At 38.5% G+C, this 18,316-nt stretch overlaps 1 protein-coding gene across 2 annotated transcripts in view; it reads right to left on the bottom strand.

The window, feature by feature from the left end:
• Nucleotides 1-18,316, bottom strand: part of sema3bl (sema domain, immunoglobulin domain (Ig), short basic domain, secreted, (semaphorin) 3bl) — a 119,626-nt gene that overhangs the window by 60,177 nt on the left and 41,133 nt on the right. For both annotated transcript variants that reach the window (XM_041798847.1, XM_041798848.1), the window contains exon 3: nt 10,074-10,136. In XM_041798847.1, coding sequence (XP_041654781.1) covers nt 10,074-10,136 — 63 coding nt within the window. The remainder of the gene's footprint in view (nt 1-10,073; nt 10,137-18,316) is intronic.

Raw genomic sequence — 18,316 nt, 5'->3', positions numbered from 1 at the left:
TAACAGAGCAAAGAGCGGGAAGACACAGCAAACTCTGTCTCAGCAGCATCTTTTTCTCATTTAAATAACACTCAAAGAGCCGTTAGGACCTCTGATAATTCCTAAAATCTTGAGCCCACATGCATCATTAGTGCTAACAGTGAAGCATTGCTTCAGACTTAAAGGATTCAAAGTCTTAAGCTTGAAATGAACAAATCAGTTTAAAAGAAGTCATTTGCAAAGAGCATGGCTGACTGAGTTCAATATCCATTCACTAGTAAACAGTGGATGTTTTGAATCTGCTACTGTCACATTTGCTAAAGATGAAGAGATGCAATCTGCAGATATCAAGGTGCAGAAGAGAACATAAATACTTCATGGTTTTATGCAACATTCAGCTAAATCCAGGTCATTTTAAAACATTCCTCTCGCTGTCTCACACTCAGACTGTTCAAACAAAGAGGAAGTTATCTCGGCTGTGCCAAACCACGAGGGAGTCTTTCTGATATCATCGAGCTTGACATGAAGGAGCAAAGCACAGACCTCTGCAAAAAATCAATCAGACTGAGAATACTGGCTTGCATACAAAATATGCAACTCATTTTCTTGCACCTTAACAATCCGCTCACTTAAAATGCACAACTTGCCAGTTCTGATATCAGTTCAAGGGAATTTATGCCCAGCACATGCAAAGTATTTTGCAACATTAGTCCATTAGTGTTAAAGTTATCAGTGAATAAACAATCAATCCAAATGTAGGCAGAAGATGCTGATTGATAAAGCAGAAGAATGTGTTAACAGCAAAAGCAAGACGCAGCACGCTTGGCTGAAGTCACTGGGTTCCTCCCCACAGCCTGTTATTTATTTGTGTGAGCTGTTATTAATGACAGTGAAGGCCACGAGGTTGTGACTGTGGGGGGAAGAGCTATCAGTAAAAACATGTTTCAGGTGGAAGACACTTGTTAGTAGAAGGGTTTGGAGACAGAAGCTTTCATTGCACGGTTAAATAGGATTGGGTAAAGTTTCCTTTTGTACTGGATCTAAATCAATATTTCTAATTGATGCTGGTTCCTAAACGGTGTTAAATTGATGCTTTTGAGAGGAAAAAAGTGTGTTGAAAGTCAGCAGTAGAATAAAACCTGTGTGTCATAAATGATTTAGAGAAATCTCTTTGAAAGATGCCAATAGAACACAAGATAAGGAAATGAAAAGGGTGGAAGTTGTCTTGTAAGAGGCTCAGCAAAATTCACAAAATGACACTGCATCAGAGACAAAGTAAATGTTTCAGTCGGTCTTACTGTTTCTTATATTATGATAAATATTATATTTACAAAGAAAAGTACTTGCACTTTTTTATATTGGTTTATTTTGTGCCATTATCAAAGTAGTTCCTGTCTGCAGTGACACAGAGGGCCACATCACGGACTCTCTGTCTCTCTTTCTCTCCATAAGGAGCTTTCTGGCTGTATTAAAGTTTGAAGTGAATAGACATGTGCTGTTTGGCAAAACAGCACAACATTGGAACAGCCTGCCATTGGTTGTCATTGCCCATGTGACCAAACAATATGGTGAATAGTATTATTTGCTAGTGGCAGAAATTATCAAAAAATGAATGAAGACGTTCGATATCAGATCTACCAGTGTGGATTTAATCTTTTAAGTCCCTGAAAAGTCAGCCAAGTTCCAGGCTCACTAGAAATGCTTCTGATAGCGTGATTAGAACAGCAGAAAGGAAAAGAATAAAGAGTAAGTGGCTTTGACTAATAGTTCAAGTTATTCAATTCTAAGTAGCGTGTCTGTTTCTGTTATACTACGTTGGTGTCAGACGGGTAGCCCTTTAAAACCTGGCAGAGCCCCGGCAAAAAAAAAAAAAAAAAGAAATATATATATATATAGATATATAGATATATAGATATATAGATATATTTATCTATATATCTATATATCTATATATACATATATATAGATATATATATCTATATATATCTATATATATATATAGATATATAGATATATAGATATATGTATCTATATATCTATCTATATATATATATAGATATATATAGATATATATCTATATATCTATATATCTATAAATATATATAGATATATATAGATATAATATATATATGAGTGAGTGACTGCACCCTTTACACAGGTACAACTGATTTACACATAGAAAATGCAGAGAAAAGTATTCTAATCTCCTATACAGTCATGGCCCCAAGTGCAGCTACCACCATCACACTTTGCACACCTTGAGAAATCAACCTCCGGTCATAGGGATGCAGAGCAACACAAACCGGGCTGAAGGCTCCAGTTTTTAACAGCTTTTCTCCTTTGTTAGGTCATAATTGCTAACAGAATTTTCTTAACTCCACATTATGATAACACACTGACTGAAAAAAGCAACACAGCTCCACTGACATGTTGTGTAGTTTGCTGAATACAATGGAAATTGTCACACAGTGAGACAGTTCAAACTTTTTTCCCTATGGAAGATCTCCAAACAAAGACTGTGATTTATACACTAGTGACTATTCTGGATTCGGGGTAATAGATCAAGCCTGCAGCATTAATGACTCTCAGTCTTTCTGTGGGTATGTATTTTTTTCTGCCATGCACACAAACGTCCAAAAACTGTGTGATGACCTTTCACCTTTCAACCTCTCCCACTTTTTGTCAAACTCAGTTGTGTTTAACAGAGGCAGACAGTAAACGTATGAGGAGAAACATGTTTTGTTCTGCATATGTGGTTGTCAGTGCTTGTGTATATGTGTGTGTGTGTGCGTGCATGCTTCTTGCTTGGTAGATGCAGCAGTAATCCATCTAAACTGACACCAAAAACTCTCCGAAACATAACGGTACGTGCAGGAATGCAGAAATTGTCTGTGTGGTTTAACATAAGCAGACAAACACCTCAATTTGTCACTCACACTATCTCACACACATGGTCTTTATGACTCCTCTGGCAAGGTAATAAGGTAGGGTTACACACAGGCTGCTGTAAGACAGAGCTTATTCTGCAGTGTCATGCATTTCCTCTACTGTACAGGCAAACACACCAAGCATTGTGTGAGCCATGTAGGCAGCATGCAGAGGAAACACCTAATAAAAGTGATATAAGACACCCAAGGCACACCTGCCACTTCAAACACAGAGGATATATTCACGTGCACCATTTAACCCATTCCAGATGAAGGAGGCAGTCTCCATGCAACAAAACACACTAGCTGACTTCTACAGCAGTGTCTTCACTTTGAGCGTCTGTGTCTGTGATGTACGTGTGCAAACCAGTAATTAGTCCCAGTTTATGTATTCTGAGCACCACTAAAGCCACAGACAGCTTCTGCTCCAACTGGGACCACATTCAAGGATGCTTTAGCATATCAAAGAATGGGGCTTCTTAACAAAATCTCTCTCCTCTCCTTGATTAATGCCTTCTTTTCTTCCTCCTTGTCCCATTTCCTTCCCCATGTTTTAATTTTCCTTCATTCTTTTTGACCCCTACCCATGAGTGGAAATCTAGATCCTTGCACGGCTCTCTTTGAGACTGTATTTAGGGCATCTTGTTGACATGCTTACATCTGCTAAGTGGCAGTAAACACCAGTATTGTGCTTGTACGAGCATAAAGAGAGTGTTCATTGAATACAATTTTCAGATCAGTTGCAAGAGCATGAGCGTGGTTCACTCTGGAGACAGTGAAGGCCCAGTCACAGTCCAAGAGGTTTGAAGATAAGCCATGCACTGAATTTTATGACTGCTGATCTGATATGCAGTATCCTGCATGTGTCCCACATGGCTTCCTCCATAAAATATGAAATCTTAAGTACAACCCCAATTCCAAAAGTTGGGACACTGAGTAAAAGGTCAAGAAAAAAGAATGTAATGATTCACAAATCTCAGAGACCCATATTTCAGTCACATAAACAACATATCAGATACTTAAAATGAGACATTTTACCATTTGATAAAATATAATAGCTCAGTTTGAATTTGATGGCAGTAACACATCTTTAAAAAGAAGGGACAGGGCAACAACAAGCCAAAAAGTAGGTGAAAGTAATGAAAAACATTTGGAGGAGAATTTTACAATGAATCCAGTGAACTGGTGACAGGTCAGATGATCTTAACCCTCAGTCTGAAAATACGCATTCCCGTGAAGTTGAGGGAGTTGAGTTGAGGGGCGAGTTTGAGGGCTTTATCTCCCTCAATTTTGAAATGTTCCTTGACCTCCCTTGGTATTGAGGGTTATCATTCAAAGAAAGATGGCGGCAAATGTGGGGAAGATATCGAGCTACAAATGTACAGTGCTTAATAAATTTATTAGACCACCTGTCATATTTGTCTCAAAGACCATCCAGCACCATGAAGTGCTTTAATGCAGACTCTTGCATTTTCAGTGAGCTCTCCACGTTGTGCCATTTTGAACAGGAATGAGGAATTTCAAACTGAATTCACCCAATTTTTGGCAGGCTCACTGGGCTTCTCTGATAAGTCTGAAATTAATCAAGCATAACATTCAAGCACTAAAACTCATTTTTCTGTCCAGGAATGCAAGTAAATAACTCTAATTTGACATATTAATAAAGAAATATTAATGTGCTTACTATTATTTCATTTTTTTGTAAATCAGTAAATTTGTAAATTCATGGATAACAATAATTATTATATTTTAGCATTAAAAATATCATTTGGGTTAAACAGCTTCTACATATTAGTTTATTAACCACTGCAGAAACATAAAAAATGATTTTGATAATTACAAATAATGTTAATTTAGGGCAGCTGTGGCATAAACCTTACTTTGGTTAGGGTTAGGGTGGTCTAATAAATTTGTTAAGCACTGTAAGTATTTCTTTGGTAATAGAGACCTAAAAATTACGAAAACCATTCCAATATCTCAGTTTCGTGTAATTTAATGGATTATTTGCCTTTTTGTAGTGTAATATTTACTTTTATTTTTACGATCGTAAACCATTAACCATGCCGTCTCCTTCTTCTTCTTCTTCTTCTTCCTTTGAATCGACAGGCTACGCAGTTTTGGCACATTACTGCTCTCTACAGTCTGAAATCATAACTGCTATTAAGGGGTGTCCCAGTCACGAGATGGCCCTTACACTTGGTTTTGAGGGGCAAGTTAAGACTGAGGGTTGAACTTGAGGGTAAGATTGAAGGTTGAGGGGAGCATTGGGATTCAGCCAAAGTCTCTCACTAGTGAAGAACAGATGAGGTTCGCCAATCTGCATCAAAAAAGTGTGCAACAATTTCAAATAATGTTCCTCATCATAAAATTGAGTAGACTTTGGATAGCTCACCATCTATAACACATAGTATCATGGAAAGATTTGAAGAACATGAGGAAATCTCTGTGTGCAAGGGACAGCAATTTTAGGTGGTACAGCATTATAAACAGGCATGACTCTGTACTGGAAATCATTGCACGAGCTCAGGAACACTTCCAGAAATCCATGAAGCGAGCTAAAGGTGTACCTGCTCTTTGGTCTCATGAATCATAGTTTGAAGTTCTTTTAGGAAACCACAGACACTGTGTCTTAAAGAGTAGAGGGACCATCCAGCTTGGTACCAGCACACAGTTCAAAAGCCTGCATCTGTGTTATGATGGGGCTGCTTTAGTGCCTATGGCATGGGCAGCTCACACATCTGGAAGGAGACTAACAGTGCTGAAAAGTATACAAAGGTTTGAGAGGAACATATGTTTCCATCCAGACAAGATCTCTTTCAAGGAACACCTCAAATAATTTCAGTAGGACGACACTAATCCACATACCGCAGGGGCTATGTCTTGGTGCAGCCTAATCAGCTGAATCAGCCAGCCCTGGGTCAGCACGACTTGAAGTAGGCAACTGCTTTGGTCAGTGAACTTAGCTCAAAATTTAAAACTATTGTCATTGTGAATGTGAATTAGTGCATTCTAATCAGTTTGGGGTTGCTCTTTTAATTCCGATCTTGCACAACATTGCTAAACACAGCAGTAGTTGTACAGCTGAGGATGACAGAAATGTGGTCAAGGAACACAAAGATTCGTTACAAAGATGATGTGAATGCCTGTGTTGAATTTCATGAGAATCCATCCTGTAGATGTTGAGAAATTTTCCCCCTAACCACTAAAGTCAACCTCATGGTTTTGCAGGAGAAAAACCAAGGGACTGAAGTCAGAGGTTGTCTTAGGACCACAAATGCTTAAAATTTCACAGCTGTCCTTGTAGTAGTCAACATTTCAGTTTCAATCTTGGAACTCATCAGCCATCCACCACAAATGACTTATCGTCAAGGGGCAACAGCCTTTTTTTCTGGATCCAAGCTGCTGTGAATGCCTTCATAAGAGCAGATAGGAGATATCTGGGTTACAACACCTTCCTCATGGTCTTCTTAGTCTTTATGTTTCCAGTGCACTGTGAACTGGAGTGAGGCAATGGCATTTGCATGTAGATTTCTGTTTACAGAAAAAAGTCAAAATTAAACTGTTGAAGATGACAGCTGATTCAGAGTTCAGAATCTGGGTTTTGTCTAAAGTTCTCCCAACATAAACTGCGTCTTGTGTGTTGGTGATGGTCTTACTTTTGCAACTTTTGCTTTACTCTGACAAGTCTGTCTTTCCTGCTTAAGGTGCTTACAATCATCATAATCTTCATCTTATTTTCCCCATGTCCTAACCTCTTTGAATACCCGCTCTTCTCTTTCATCTGTAGGGAAGTTTTTTGTTCTTCCTCCAGGCTAAAAACAAAAGCTGAGTCAGCTTATGAGGAGGTAAACATCTAAAGGTGCTGACACATTCTCTTGTGCACTGGTTGGATTCATTAGTGCACGCAGGTTTTGAAGCTTTAACTTTATTATGAAATTATTTGTGGCCTGACATTACTGCTTGCTTTGGCATTTCTGCTCTCTTGTTTCATGAGTTGTAAACACGGTCATAATGGGATTAACATGAGCCTCCCTTTGTGTTTTCCTTCTTCCATTCCCTCCCTTTTCCTCCTCCCTATCTCTCTGTTTTTACTTAATCAAATCTTCTCCTCCCTGTGTATTCTGGGTATTCAGTGTGCCTTTCATTAGCCCAGAAAGCTTTCTTTGTAATGTGTGTTTGTCTATTAAGAATGTCCTCATAATTATGGCTGACCTTTACTGGCTTTTGTAGACGTCATTATCATAGTTTATGTTCTACAGTTACAGGGATTATTTTGGTGGATGCAGAAGGGCCTGCTATATCATTTGCTGTAAGATAGGAGATTAATGTGACAGCTAAAAAACAAAGCCACTGCTCTTTGTCACACTGCCAGAGGGGTGTACAATAGTTCCCATCAAAGATGCGTCGTTTGGGGACTGCTTTGACAAAAGGAGTGTGGTAGTACCGGGAACAGTCTCACTGAAATTGGAAGAAGACGTTCAACGATCATTGAGAGAGTCGACTGATGTGGCAACGTGATTCAGTTCAAGCCAAAGTCTATACAACAGCCTGACAAGCCAGAGTTTTTAGGACAAGTGCCATGCTAAGAGCTGTTCTTCTGCTCCTCGCTGTGGGCCCTTTGGCAACGGAGCAAAAGAGCTGCTCAACAACGCAGGTCAACACTGTCACTTCATTTATAGGAAAAGCCGAGTCCAATAGGTTCACTTTGACAGTGTTGTGTTGTCCCAGCTCATGTTAATGGAAATAGGAATGGGAATCCAAGTGCAGACATGAAGGCTCGGAGGGTTGAGTTAATGGCTTGTAAAAATAAAATCAGGCCAGGAAAGGAAATTCAAAAATCATCAACAGACAGGCCACTTGGCACTATGTCTTATTTCAAAATAAAGGCATAATCAAGAATTAGGAAACATGTCCATCCTCTGTCTGTAACCATCCAGAACTGAGACAATCTGAAAAAGACTTTCTTCCTGTGGTCCATTCTACTTTTGCGTGAATAAAGGGATCTCTGGAATTTGTTTACAGGAAAACTAGAGGACATAAGTTGGGTTTGAAACTTTTTTAAACTTATGACACAATAGGATATAAATGTAATACAATACAGTGCAACACATGACAAAACAAAATCAATACAATATGATACAATAAACTCTATTTCTGCCCAAAACCTGCTTTAGAAAAGATGCATGTTTGCAGCAAGGTTGCAGCACGTCATCTCCACCTCATACCCAAAGCACATATTAGAAGTGTGTGTCAGGCGCAGATGATCAGTCACTAATTATATTGACTCAGATTACTTTATTTGAGTAGCTTTTGTGTACTTGCACTATTTGGAGTAGTTTTTAAAATAAATAAATGATAATAATACTTTAACTTTAACTTAAGTTTATTTTGAGTGAAGAATTGTACTTCGTTACATTTTATGGGGCATCGAGTACTGAGTAAAAAAATAAACACTAAAAGCCACAACAAGGAGGTCAAAGCTTCGTGCCTACAACATGAAAATGACCAGCTGTTTGGCTTTCACAACACTTGATGGTCAGTACATGCACGTAGCCAGAGAATGATTCCTCCCAAAACAGCTGTTACATCATGCTTCAGGTTAGGTCAAACCTTATAATAAATAAACTGGTTGGAGGTCCATATTTTCTTGTTGTTATGTATTTCACTGTGAAAGTCTCTTAATTATCAAAAGTATCTACTCAGGACTAAGTACATTGAGTAAATTTTAAATTGACTTTTTACTTTTACTTGAGTAGATTTATTTACTTCTACTCAAGTAAATTTTAAACAGAGTAACTGTACTTTCACTTGAATACAATAGTCTTTTACTTTTTCCACCTCTGCATAAGATGCAGTGCTTGTGTGAGCTGTCTGAAAGCCCTGACTTGTAAACAAGCTCACCAAAATGAAAATCAAGCCATGACACATCCATAGGAAGAAATGTATGTGGGACTAGAAGCACAAATGAATCCTGATGATATTTTTTGTATGATATCATGCATTATAAGTCTATGGGACACGATATGATATGATTTGATACGTTACAATATGATACAGTACGACAAGATACAATCTGTTGCTGCCTTAGGTTACATCTGTCTTGGAGAAGAAACAAAAATCAATCTTTATAGAATGAACATGTGAATTGATACCACACTATACAGTACAAAACTATTATTGCTGCTTTAGTGGAAACCCGTCATAGACAGGAAACGCAAATCAATTCTTAGGATGTGTGACGATTAAAATAGGATGCAATAACATGCACACCAAAATGAAAGCCATGACCTGACGCAGCCATTAGTTGGCTACATGCACCCAGTCTGACACAGCCACATGGAGAAATTGGTCTGGAACTAGGAACAATTAATCCTTGTGATATGAACAAATTTATGATGTAATATTGATATGGTATCGTGCATCACAATACAATATGACATGATACATTATGTTACAATACAATATATTACGATATGATAATTTATACAGTATGATAGGATATGATAGGATATATAATAGGTAAGATGCCATGGTATATGACCCCCTTAGCAGTAATTAGTTTTGGGCTAGAACCACAAAACATTTCAAATCTTTACTAGTATGAGCGTACCAATGACAATCACAAAAAAATCACAAACACACACATATTGTCCCTTACCTTTACTGCAAAAAATTAACATAAAAACACAGATCCATCAAAAAGATAAGAATACCAAAACACTTTTACATGGCCCAGCCAGCTTGAAGAAGCATCTTTTCAGTTTTTGACTTGGGTGGGCCACATGAGTTTTCAGATTGTTAAAGCTTGTATTAGGGGTGTGTGCATCATCTGCCAGATACTAAGATATCAAACTGAGAGTGGAGAATGGGAGATACACCAGAACTGGTGAGAGGTGGTGTTTCTGGGACTGTTCTGACTGGATACAAAGCTAAACATTACTAGTAAGGAGTATACAGTGAGAGAAATGTGAAGGAAAAGGGAATACTAAGGGATTTAAAGGTATCACAAATTGAGACTACAGTGGTTCTGTGATGACTGCATGTATTCCAGTCAGTTGTAGTTATTGACCTGCTTGAGTTTTGTATAAAATGAGTCAACTCCAACATCTACACACATAGATTTAGTTGGAAATTTGTTTAACTGGTATTTTACTGTTTATTTCCTACCTGTGGATCCTTCCCAGTTTGAATGCAATCCTCTCTGTTGCCGGGTAACGGGGGCCAGAAGATCTACAAAGGAGGAAAAAAGAGACAGAAGAACAGATAAAGATGATCATGATGATTTATGACTTCATAACTCTGAGGAAATGCAAATATTCAACTTCTGCAGCGACATGTAATGTCTTTGTTCAGCCTGCACATGCACCATTTTACTTGCAAATGTAATTTTATTGACCCAAATTGAGCAAAGCAGATGCTTTACATACGATGAAAGAAAAGCTATTGAATCACAGGCCACTGACTTATGGAGCCAACATTTTGGTTTTTGGAAATGAGGCTTTGATTGAGCCATGAAACAGCCATTTATCAATCCAATGATTTATTTATGTAAAAGACATGGTTCGCCCACAATAAGACGGAAATATGTTCCTGTTTAACTTTAGTGGTACCCAGACACGCCAATCATTTAGAAAAGGTTTTGAAATAAGATGTCTCTATTCTTCCATGAGAAAACAGCGGAGGTTAAAGAAATTTCATCTGTGGTGTTCACAGCACTGAAAAATACATTCAGAGGAAATAACAAAGGAAGAGCAGAAACATTATCCTGCAAAACCCGTTGGCTTAAAAATGACCACTTTCCTTCGGAACTGCTTCATGGGTCATAAATTTTCATCATGATGAAGTTCTTTCAGCTGACAGAGAAGTCAGACAGTGGAGTAATTAAGTTTTGCAAATGTTTGCAACAAATGAAAGAAAGTTTTTCCAACCCACCACAATATGTTGTAGCAGCATATTCTAATCAGGTATGAACCTTCACCTCTGGCACCATCAGGCTTTTTATTCAAGTAACAACAGATCACACTGCTATAGCCACATTTTAAGACATGAGCTCCAGTAGTACATAGAGACAGTATTTTTTATAAGTTTTTTGTAAGTTTTTTTTATTGCCAACTGTTGTGATTTTTAATGTCAGATATCAATAAGATCTAATAATACTACAAAATATACACACATTATTCAGAATGAACTTCTTCATGTTTTTTTCATCAGTTTATTACAAAACAACTTACCACAGGGATCACAGTATCTTACCGACTAGCTACAAGACATGCAGTTTAACATGCAAGTGTGGCGTGCAGTAGAGGGCGCTAATATTACACCAAGTGGAAACTCATAAGAGCCGCCACTTTAAATTATTTACAGAGCCAAAGAAGTGTAAAAGTGCAAATAATGACTAATGGAATCATTAACACTGCTGCTTTAAAATGCTGTACCTATAAGAAAGTATTCACCCCTTGGATGTTTGACCCTTTCATTATTCATGTTCAATATAATTTCCCTTTTTTAACAAAAAAATAAATAAAAAATAAAACAGCTCTCTAATGTGAATGTGAAAACAGATTCCTATGCAGTTATGTCAATTAAATATAAAAATATGTAAGGTAAAATAAGTGACTGCATAAATATTCACCCCCTTTAAAATGGCTGTGCTAATTCAACAGAGGTCCTGCCAAGTGGTGCTAATAGTCTCCCAGTTAGTGAAATGGGGATCACCTGAGTGCAGTGAGTGTGTCTAAAATGATTGTTGTATAAAGACAGCAGTGTCTGGAAGGTCCAGTCACCAGTTAGTCATTATTCCTGGCTACCATTACACCATACACCAGACAAAAGAACACTCCTAGAAACTCAGAGAAAAGGCTATTGAAAATATAATTCAGTGGATAGATACAAAAAAATTCAAGGCACTGAACATCCCCTAGAGTTCAGTTCAATACAGTTCACAAAGCCACTGTTGAAGAAAACTCTGATTAAATCCTGATTAGAATTCACCAAAAAGCATGTGGGAGACTCCCTGATCAAGCGTGAGAAAGTTCTTTAGCCTGATGAGACCACCAAAATGGTGCTTTTTGACCATCAGACAAGAGGCTACATTTGGTGGACACCAAGCACGCAACATCACCACAAACACACCATCCCCACTGTGAAGCACGGTGGTGGCAGCATCATGCTGTGGGGATGCTCCTCAGCGGCCAGTCCTTGAAGTCTTGTAAAGGTAGGAGGTAAAATGAATGCGGACAAATACAGAAAATACTGGAGGACAGTCTTATTCTGTGTGTAATACTGCTTTCCCACTAAAATTAGCGTGTAAAAGCGGGTTTTTTAAACGCGGGTAAACCCGCTAACAATCGGCAAGTGACTCTTTCCCATTGCCAGCAGACTCGGGTCTGACGCCAGCAGATGAGCTGCATGGCTGTTTTGTTTTTTCCTTTGGTGCGTCAAGCTGACGTCATCACTTTGATGACTTCATCATCAGTATGCCGAAAGACAGCTAAGCTTGTTTATAACTGGCCTCAGCATGCAAACAAGGCCTCACTCACTTAACATTTTGGCTAAGCTGTTGTATATAGTTGTGTCTCGCACAGTCCCTGTGACCTGGTGCCGAATCTCCTCTTCTCCACGGATCAGTAGAAGCTCTCTGATCTCGCTCTCTGATCTCGCTGTCTTGCCAGTGCTGTGCCATCTTGCAAATATAAATCTCACACGCTGAGTCCAAAAAACAACAATGCTCGTCCCTCAGCTGCCGCCGTCCTTTTGTTGTCCCAAGTCACGGGCGCGATATAATGACGTAGGCACGTTACGCCAAAGTCATCCCATGTTGTGTGCGACATTCCCACCGGAGCTGATTGGAGGCGAGTTGATAAAAACCTGTCCATTGCAGGGTCAGTCGACGCGGGTCAGAATGGCGATTCGAGCCTTTCCCACTGCCGACAGGATTGTTAGTGTGTTTAAATGGGTTTTTCGGCCAGTGGGAAAGGGGTATAAGAAAACTATGGCTTGGGAGAAGATTTATTTTCCAGTGAGACAATGACCTGAAGCATGTGGTTTAAAGACGACAAGATAGATGTTTGAAAATCAAACAAAAGCAACAGCAAAAGTCACATTAAGAAGTTGTAGAATAGCTTTGTTTATCCGACTCAGTACTTAAGTGTCAGGGTTGAGAAAAAGAAAACCCGAAACAGTCCAAAGAGCAGATAGATAGAAGAAAGATTTGATGATTTTGCAGCAAAAGTATGTTTCTCTACTTTACTTTCATCCACATTCTCAATTAGACCACCACTGAAAGAAGATTGACAGCACATATACATAATTTCTCATAAATCTGATTGACCATATGCTCCTAGAATAACTGATGTGCATGCCCTTTTCAGTTGACTATTTTTCTGGGCAACACTCCTCCTACATACTATGGTCAATTTGTGCTTAAATAGACTCCTGAGACTCATTGCTGAGTGTCCTTCACTCCTTCAATGTTGAAATACTGAAATTGAACATTTGGCTGGAAAGTTGTGCTGAGCCGATCCTGTAGAGAATCCCAACGTGGCCGTCTGTAGCTCAAAAATAGGGAAAATCTCTCTCAGGAAATCTTTCTTTGCCGCCATTTCTCACAGTTTAGATCCAAGATTGTGAGAGAAGTCCCACAGCCCCCCTCTCGTTCTCAGAAGCAGGTCCCTGATAAGAATTAAATAGAATTTGGACCTAAGACAATGGGACATTTTCACACTGCTCCATGAAAATGATATGAAAACTCTGCAGAAGTGGAGAGACCCAATCTGTCAAAGTTTGGAGACAATGACGTGTTTAAGACTGCAGACCAAAGGGTTTCTTTAAGACAATAGGTCTTTGTCTGGACCTCTATGAACTAGCTTTGTTTTGGCTAACTGGGAGAATGGAAACCAGAGAGGGAAACAAACGGGCCTGACTTGCATTACTAATGGCTACGAGTGCATGGACCACCATGGCAGCTATCAGGTCTGATGTGTGTGAAAGGGACGAGATAAAGTTATTGAAAGAATGAACATTGAGTTGACAAGATAAGTGACTTTTTTCATCCTCTTTAGAGGAAAAACTGAGCCACTTTCTCTTATTACACTCACCACATCCTGGCTTTTCTTTCAGCAGGAGAAGTTTGAGACAGATTTTATCTCCTCGCTCATGAATACAGACTAATCACATCAAGCACGGTGAGCTGAAACTGATCCACAAAGATTCAATCCGTCTGAATTCTCTTGAAGACTATTATGAATAAAAGATGTGATATTTAACTGCTTTAAAGCCCTCTAATGCTTGGATGTGATGGATGATAAGAGATTAAATCTCTAATATTTCTCCGTGTGTAAAAGTAGACAGCTAACTGCTGCTAAAAATATTTTTTTAGGATCGATAATCTGAGGAGGTACATTCAATTTACCAAATATCTAAGGCATAAAATGGTCACACAAACTGCCTATTTGCTTTAAACTGAGGTGCTGTGCTAGCTCACACCTATGGTTAACAAGAGATAACAGTTTAAGCTCTTGTTAGATTTAATCCAACTGATTTAGATAATTAATCAGTCTATCCTTGTTTAGAATCCAAAACATTCCATGGAAAGCTTGTGTCCACTTAACCCTGTCTGAACCCTAACTTTACTTGTTCCTTTGTCTTTAAATTTAAACAATAACTGTGAACTCTTTCTTAACTGATTGCCTAGAAACTTGTCCAAGCTGCAGAGATATCTCAAGTATCTCACATATTTTATTTGTGATAGCTCTCTGCATAAAATCAACTTTATTGCAACTTCACACAGCTCCACATTCAAACCATCTGATTGGAGAGTCTGCCGGACACCCGGCCTATCTTTATCTAAAAGCTGGCTTGAAACAATATGAATTCATCGGAGAGAAAATTTCAATCATGCATCAAAGTGAGTGTTTGAATTAAGATCAGGCATAAAGTTGGCTCCAGCGCTTTCTTTGGCGTGACGCTGGACTGATATGAAAGCCTGTCTGTGGAAAGGCCTGGCTCTTATACACACGCTGACCTCTGCAGACTGATAGCGTGTCTGACTGATAATGATATACTGTGAAATCAGGCCCATCTTCAAACCTGGCTGGCACTGTTCAGAGAGAATTTACTGCAATGTTTCATCCATGGTCAGAGGGTCTCCCTCTGTACGCTTTAGGAGACATGGCCGACCTCCATCCATCATCCATGTTCCTTCTTCTGTTTGACTAGTTCTTGACACTTCTTCAGCTTGACTCTACTGCTTCAAGGTGTTCCTACATTTTTAATTCAGCCTCAGACATATTTCACATTTATTCTGTCTTTGATCTCCAAAACTTGGAAAAACTCTTATTTCATCGACAAAGAAATCAGTGTAGAGCTGAAAAATAGATGGACGTGAAAACAGGCTGTACTTTACACTTTCAAAAACATTATTGAGTGCTTTGGATCAAGTATATGATGAAACAGCATCTTATAAAACAGCAGTATAAACCAAAAACGAAGCTAGTCAGAAACAAATCAGCTTCTGGAAACTTTTTCAACAGCACATTCTTTATTTTATTGTTTTTCTTCACAGTGTAGGCCACTGATATGGATGTAGAGTGTAATAAATAACTTGTTTCATTTGTCAAATTTTTCTCACAGCCCCATTGGGCCTAATTCACCAAACTTTCTTATCAACTAATTTTTTAAAACCTGCTTATGCAGTTTTTAAGGTTTTGACATGTATGTGTGATTTAAGTGATGATAATCAGGCTTCTTAGCCAGTGTTTACCAGTCTTTAGCTGGAATTATGGGTGAATGTCTGGCAGACAAAAATACCAACCAACAGAAATAATGCCAATTACCAAATAAGTAAATAGTGAATAAGTACATTATACTTAATATAAACTCTTACTCTCTTACTATGACCACCTTCCTGTTCGGGCTGGGGTTGTCTATCTACGTCAGGCAGCACATGGCTTATTTGGGCTGTGAATATTCATGTGACCAACGTAGATGACATCAATCAAAGCCTATCTTTGAGGGACTTTAGAGCTACTGAAAACAATGCAGGGAAATATTGGCCCAGGCACTCTTAAAAAAGGAGACTCAATGATTGGTTTAGTTAAATTAAAGTTAAATAAAATCAACAATATGGAAGGGTTTTGAGTAAGCCATTGCTTCAGGTAATAAAGAGGCTGAAACAAAGAGAACTGTAGTTAGCTGAGCAGCAGAAAACACCAGTGTAACAGAACAAGGGTAGGCCTGGGCCATGCAAAGAGTTGTAGTAGACTTTAGTGAGCGGGTAGATCTGTCTATGACCAATTCTAAGATGAAGTGGAACTGTATTCAGCACAGAATCATGTCATGCAGAGAGGCATGGACTACTTGGGGCTGACAGCTAGAGCATCATCTTACTTACTAGCTTGGTGGCCATGTTCAAGGCATCCTGGGTAATCAGCTGCAGCAGTGTGGGAAGAACCATCAATAAGAGGAGGACTGTACTGGTCTTTCTACAGTGGACGCTGTTGCCTTTCTTTAAGTCTACTCTGAATAAACCACAATGGTTCTATCTTAGTACTGGTTACAGTTGAGATCATCAGTTAAAGAGGACTAATACGGGACAGCTGATGGTTTGTAATGCAGAGTTTTAATGTGGTGTCGAGTTAACGGAGCACTGATTCATTTTTTATTTTGAGGATTCATTTGTGTTTCCAATGGAGGATGGCATTTGGCTGTTGTAAGCTGCTAAGCTATGCTAGCAGCTAATGTGATAGAAGGCTAACCTGAATCTAATAGTGCTAATGTGAAGCTAAGTGCTGTTGTTTTTTTTATGTGTTAAATGTAGGCATATATTGTGCAATAGACTGCACATAAGGAAAGGCTCACAATTTTCATTGCATTTGTTAAAACCATTTACACAAAGAAAAATAAAAGATGAAAGTCTTTCTGCAGTCATTTACAATGTGTTATATTAGTCACTTTGTCAACAAAGTAACAATTACTCGGGTTTACTGTCAGCTTGGTTTCTACTGCCTTGGTCTTTATTGCTGTCGAGAGGAAAACTCTTATGCACATTTGAGATCTAATAAGACAGGGACAGAATTCATTTTAATCAGAAATCAGATAATAAAGACAAAAATGTGTTATTTTGAATACAATTTCACTGCGTTTTTTGGTTAATGTAGCACTTTTATATTTTAAAACAACATACACAAATACAAGACTTTTATACAGACTCAACTCAACTTCAACTATGCAAGGTGTGGTGATCTTATTATATTACAGAATGTTAAATTAAAAATAAACAATACATGCTAGTGCACTCTTCTATTGTATCAGATCCTTGAATATTAAACATAAATGGTTATCTATATTGTGGTTGAATGCTTATGTTAACCGTGATCTAATGGTAGCAAATTAGTTTTTAACGTGACAAGTGCTCAAACCTCCCTGTAGATTTTGACCTTTCATAATTATTACACTTATTTTTCAATGGGGATGTGCTGAAATAGAAACAGGAGTCAGACTCTTCATGCTTATGCACGGTGCAATATAATAACATTTGAGTTTCCCACTCCGGGCTTGATGTCACAGAGATGTGGGAAAATGGTCAGCTGAAGTTTCTGGTCATTTTATTCTCATCAGGAATATAAAGGTGCATTTTTCTAAACTCAGTGACTAAGAGCAGTGAAATTTTTCAGACATGTAACACCAGATGCAGCTACATCATGCTGATGGAAGTGGATGCTGTTTCAGTTACGGTGAGATCAGTTGTAAATCTCTGCGTAGAACCATCTGTCTTCCTGTCAGCTCATTGTTACCGAGCCAAAGTAATTTGGCAGAAGGAGGCAGATGGAATCATGGGATGTGCTGAGTTTATTTCTGACTTAATCAGGATGCACCAAGTCTGGAGTTGCCTGGTTGAAACCTAAGACTCACATATTGTCATAACCTTTGCTCTCTAATTTCTAAAACTAACAGTGGATAAAAAATGTATTCCCTGAGGGGAAGGTGTAAATTTCAGCAGCCTCTGAGTTGATCAGTATCTGGTGTCATTCTGAGGCCAAAGAGACAGTCTAAAATAAAGTGAGGCTAAGTAAGCTGGGGCAGAGTCAGTATCAATAACAGCGAGGAACTGTCGCAGCCCTTTAGAAAGGGCCAAAGCATTTTAAAAATAGTTAATGAAAAGTTGTCAATCCAAATTTTTTATCATGATTCCATAATCTAACAATCAAAATCTGAAAACAAAATGTTTCTGAGCAGAAGATAAAAATGATAAAGGACAGAGAGTGACAGCTCCTAACAGCTTGCTGAGCAAAACAGACACTGATTCCGTTTGAAGTAGGAAAGTCAATTTAGTCTTTCTAAGGCATTTTACTCTGCTGATTGTTGACCCTATAAAAAGTGACCCTGAGTTTAAAAAGGGTTGCCTGGATACA

This window comes from Cheilinus undulatus, linkage group 11 (assembly GCF_018320785.1).
Source record: "Cheilinus undulatus linkage group 11, ASM1832078v1, whole genome shotgun sequence".
Lineage (NCBI taxonomy): Eukaryota > Metazoa > Chordata > Actinopteri > Labriformes > Labridae > Cheilinus > Cheilinus undulatus.
The sequence above is the reverse complement of the archived record's forward strand: the minus strand, read 5'-3'. Positions and strand labels throughout refer to the sequence as shown.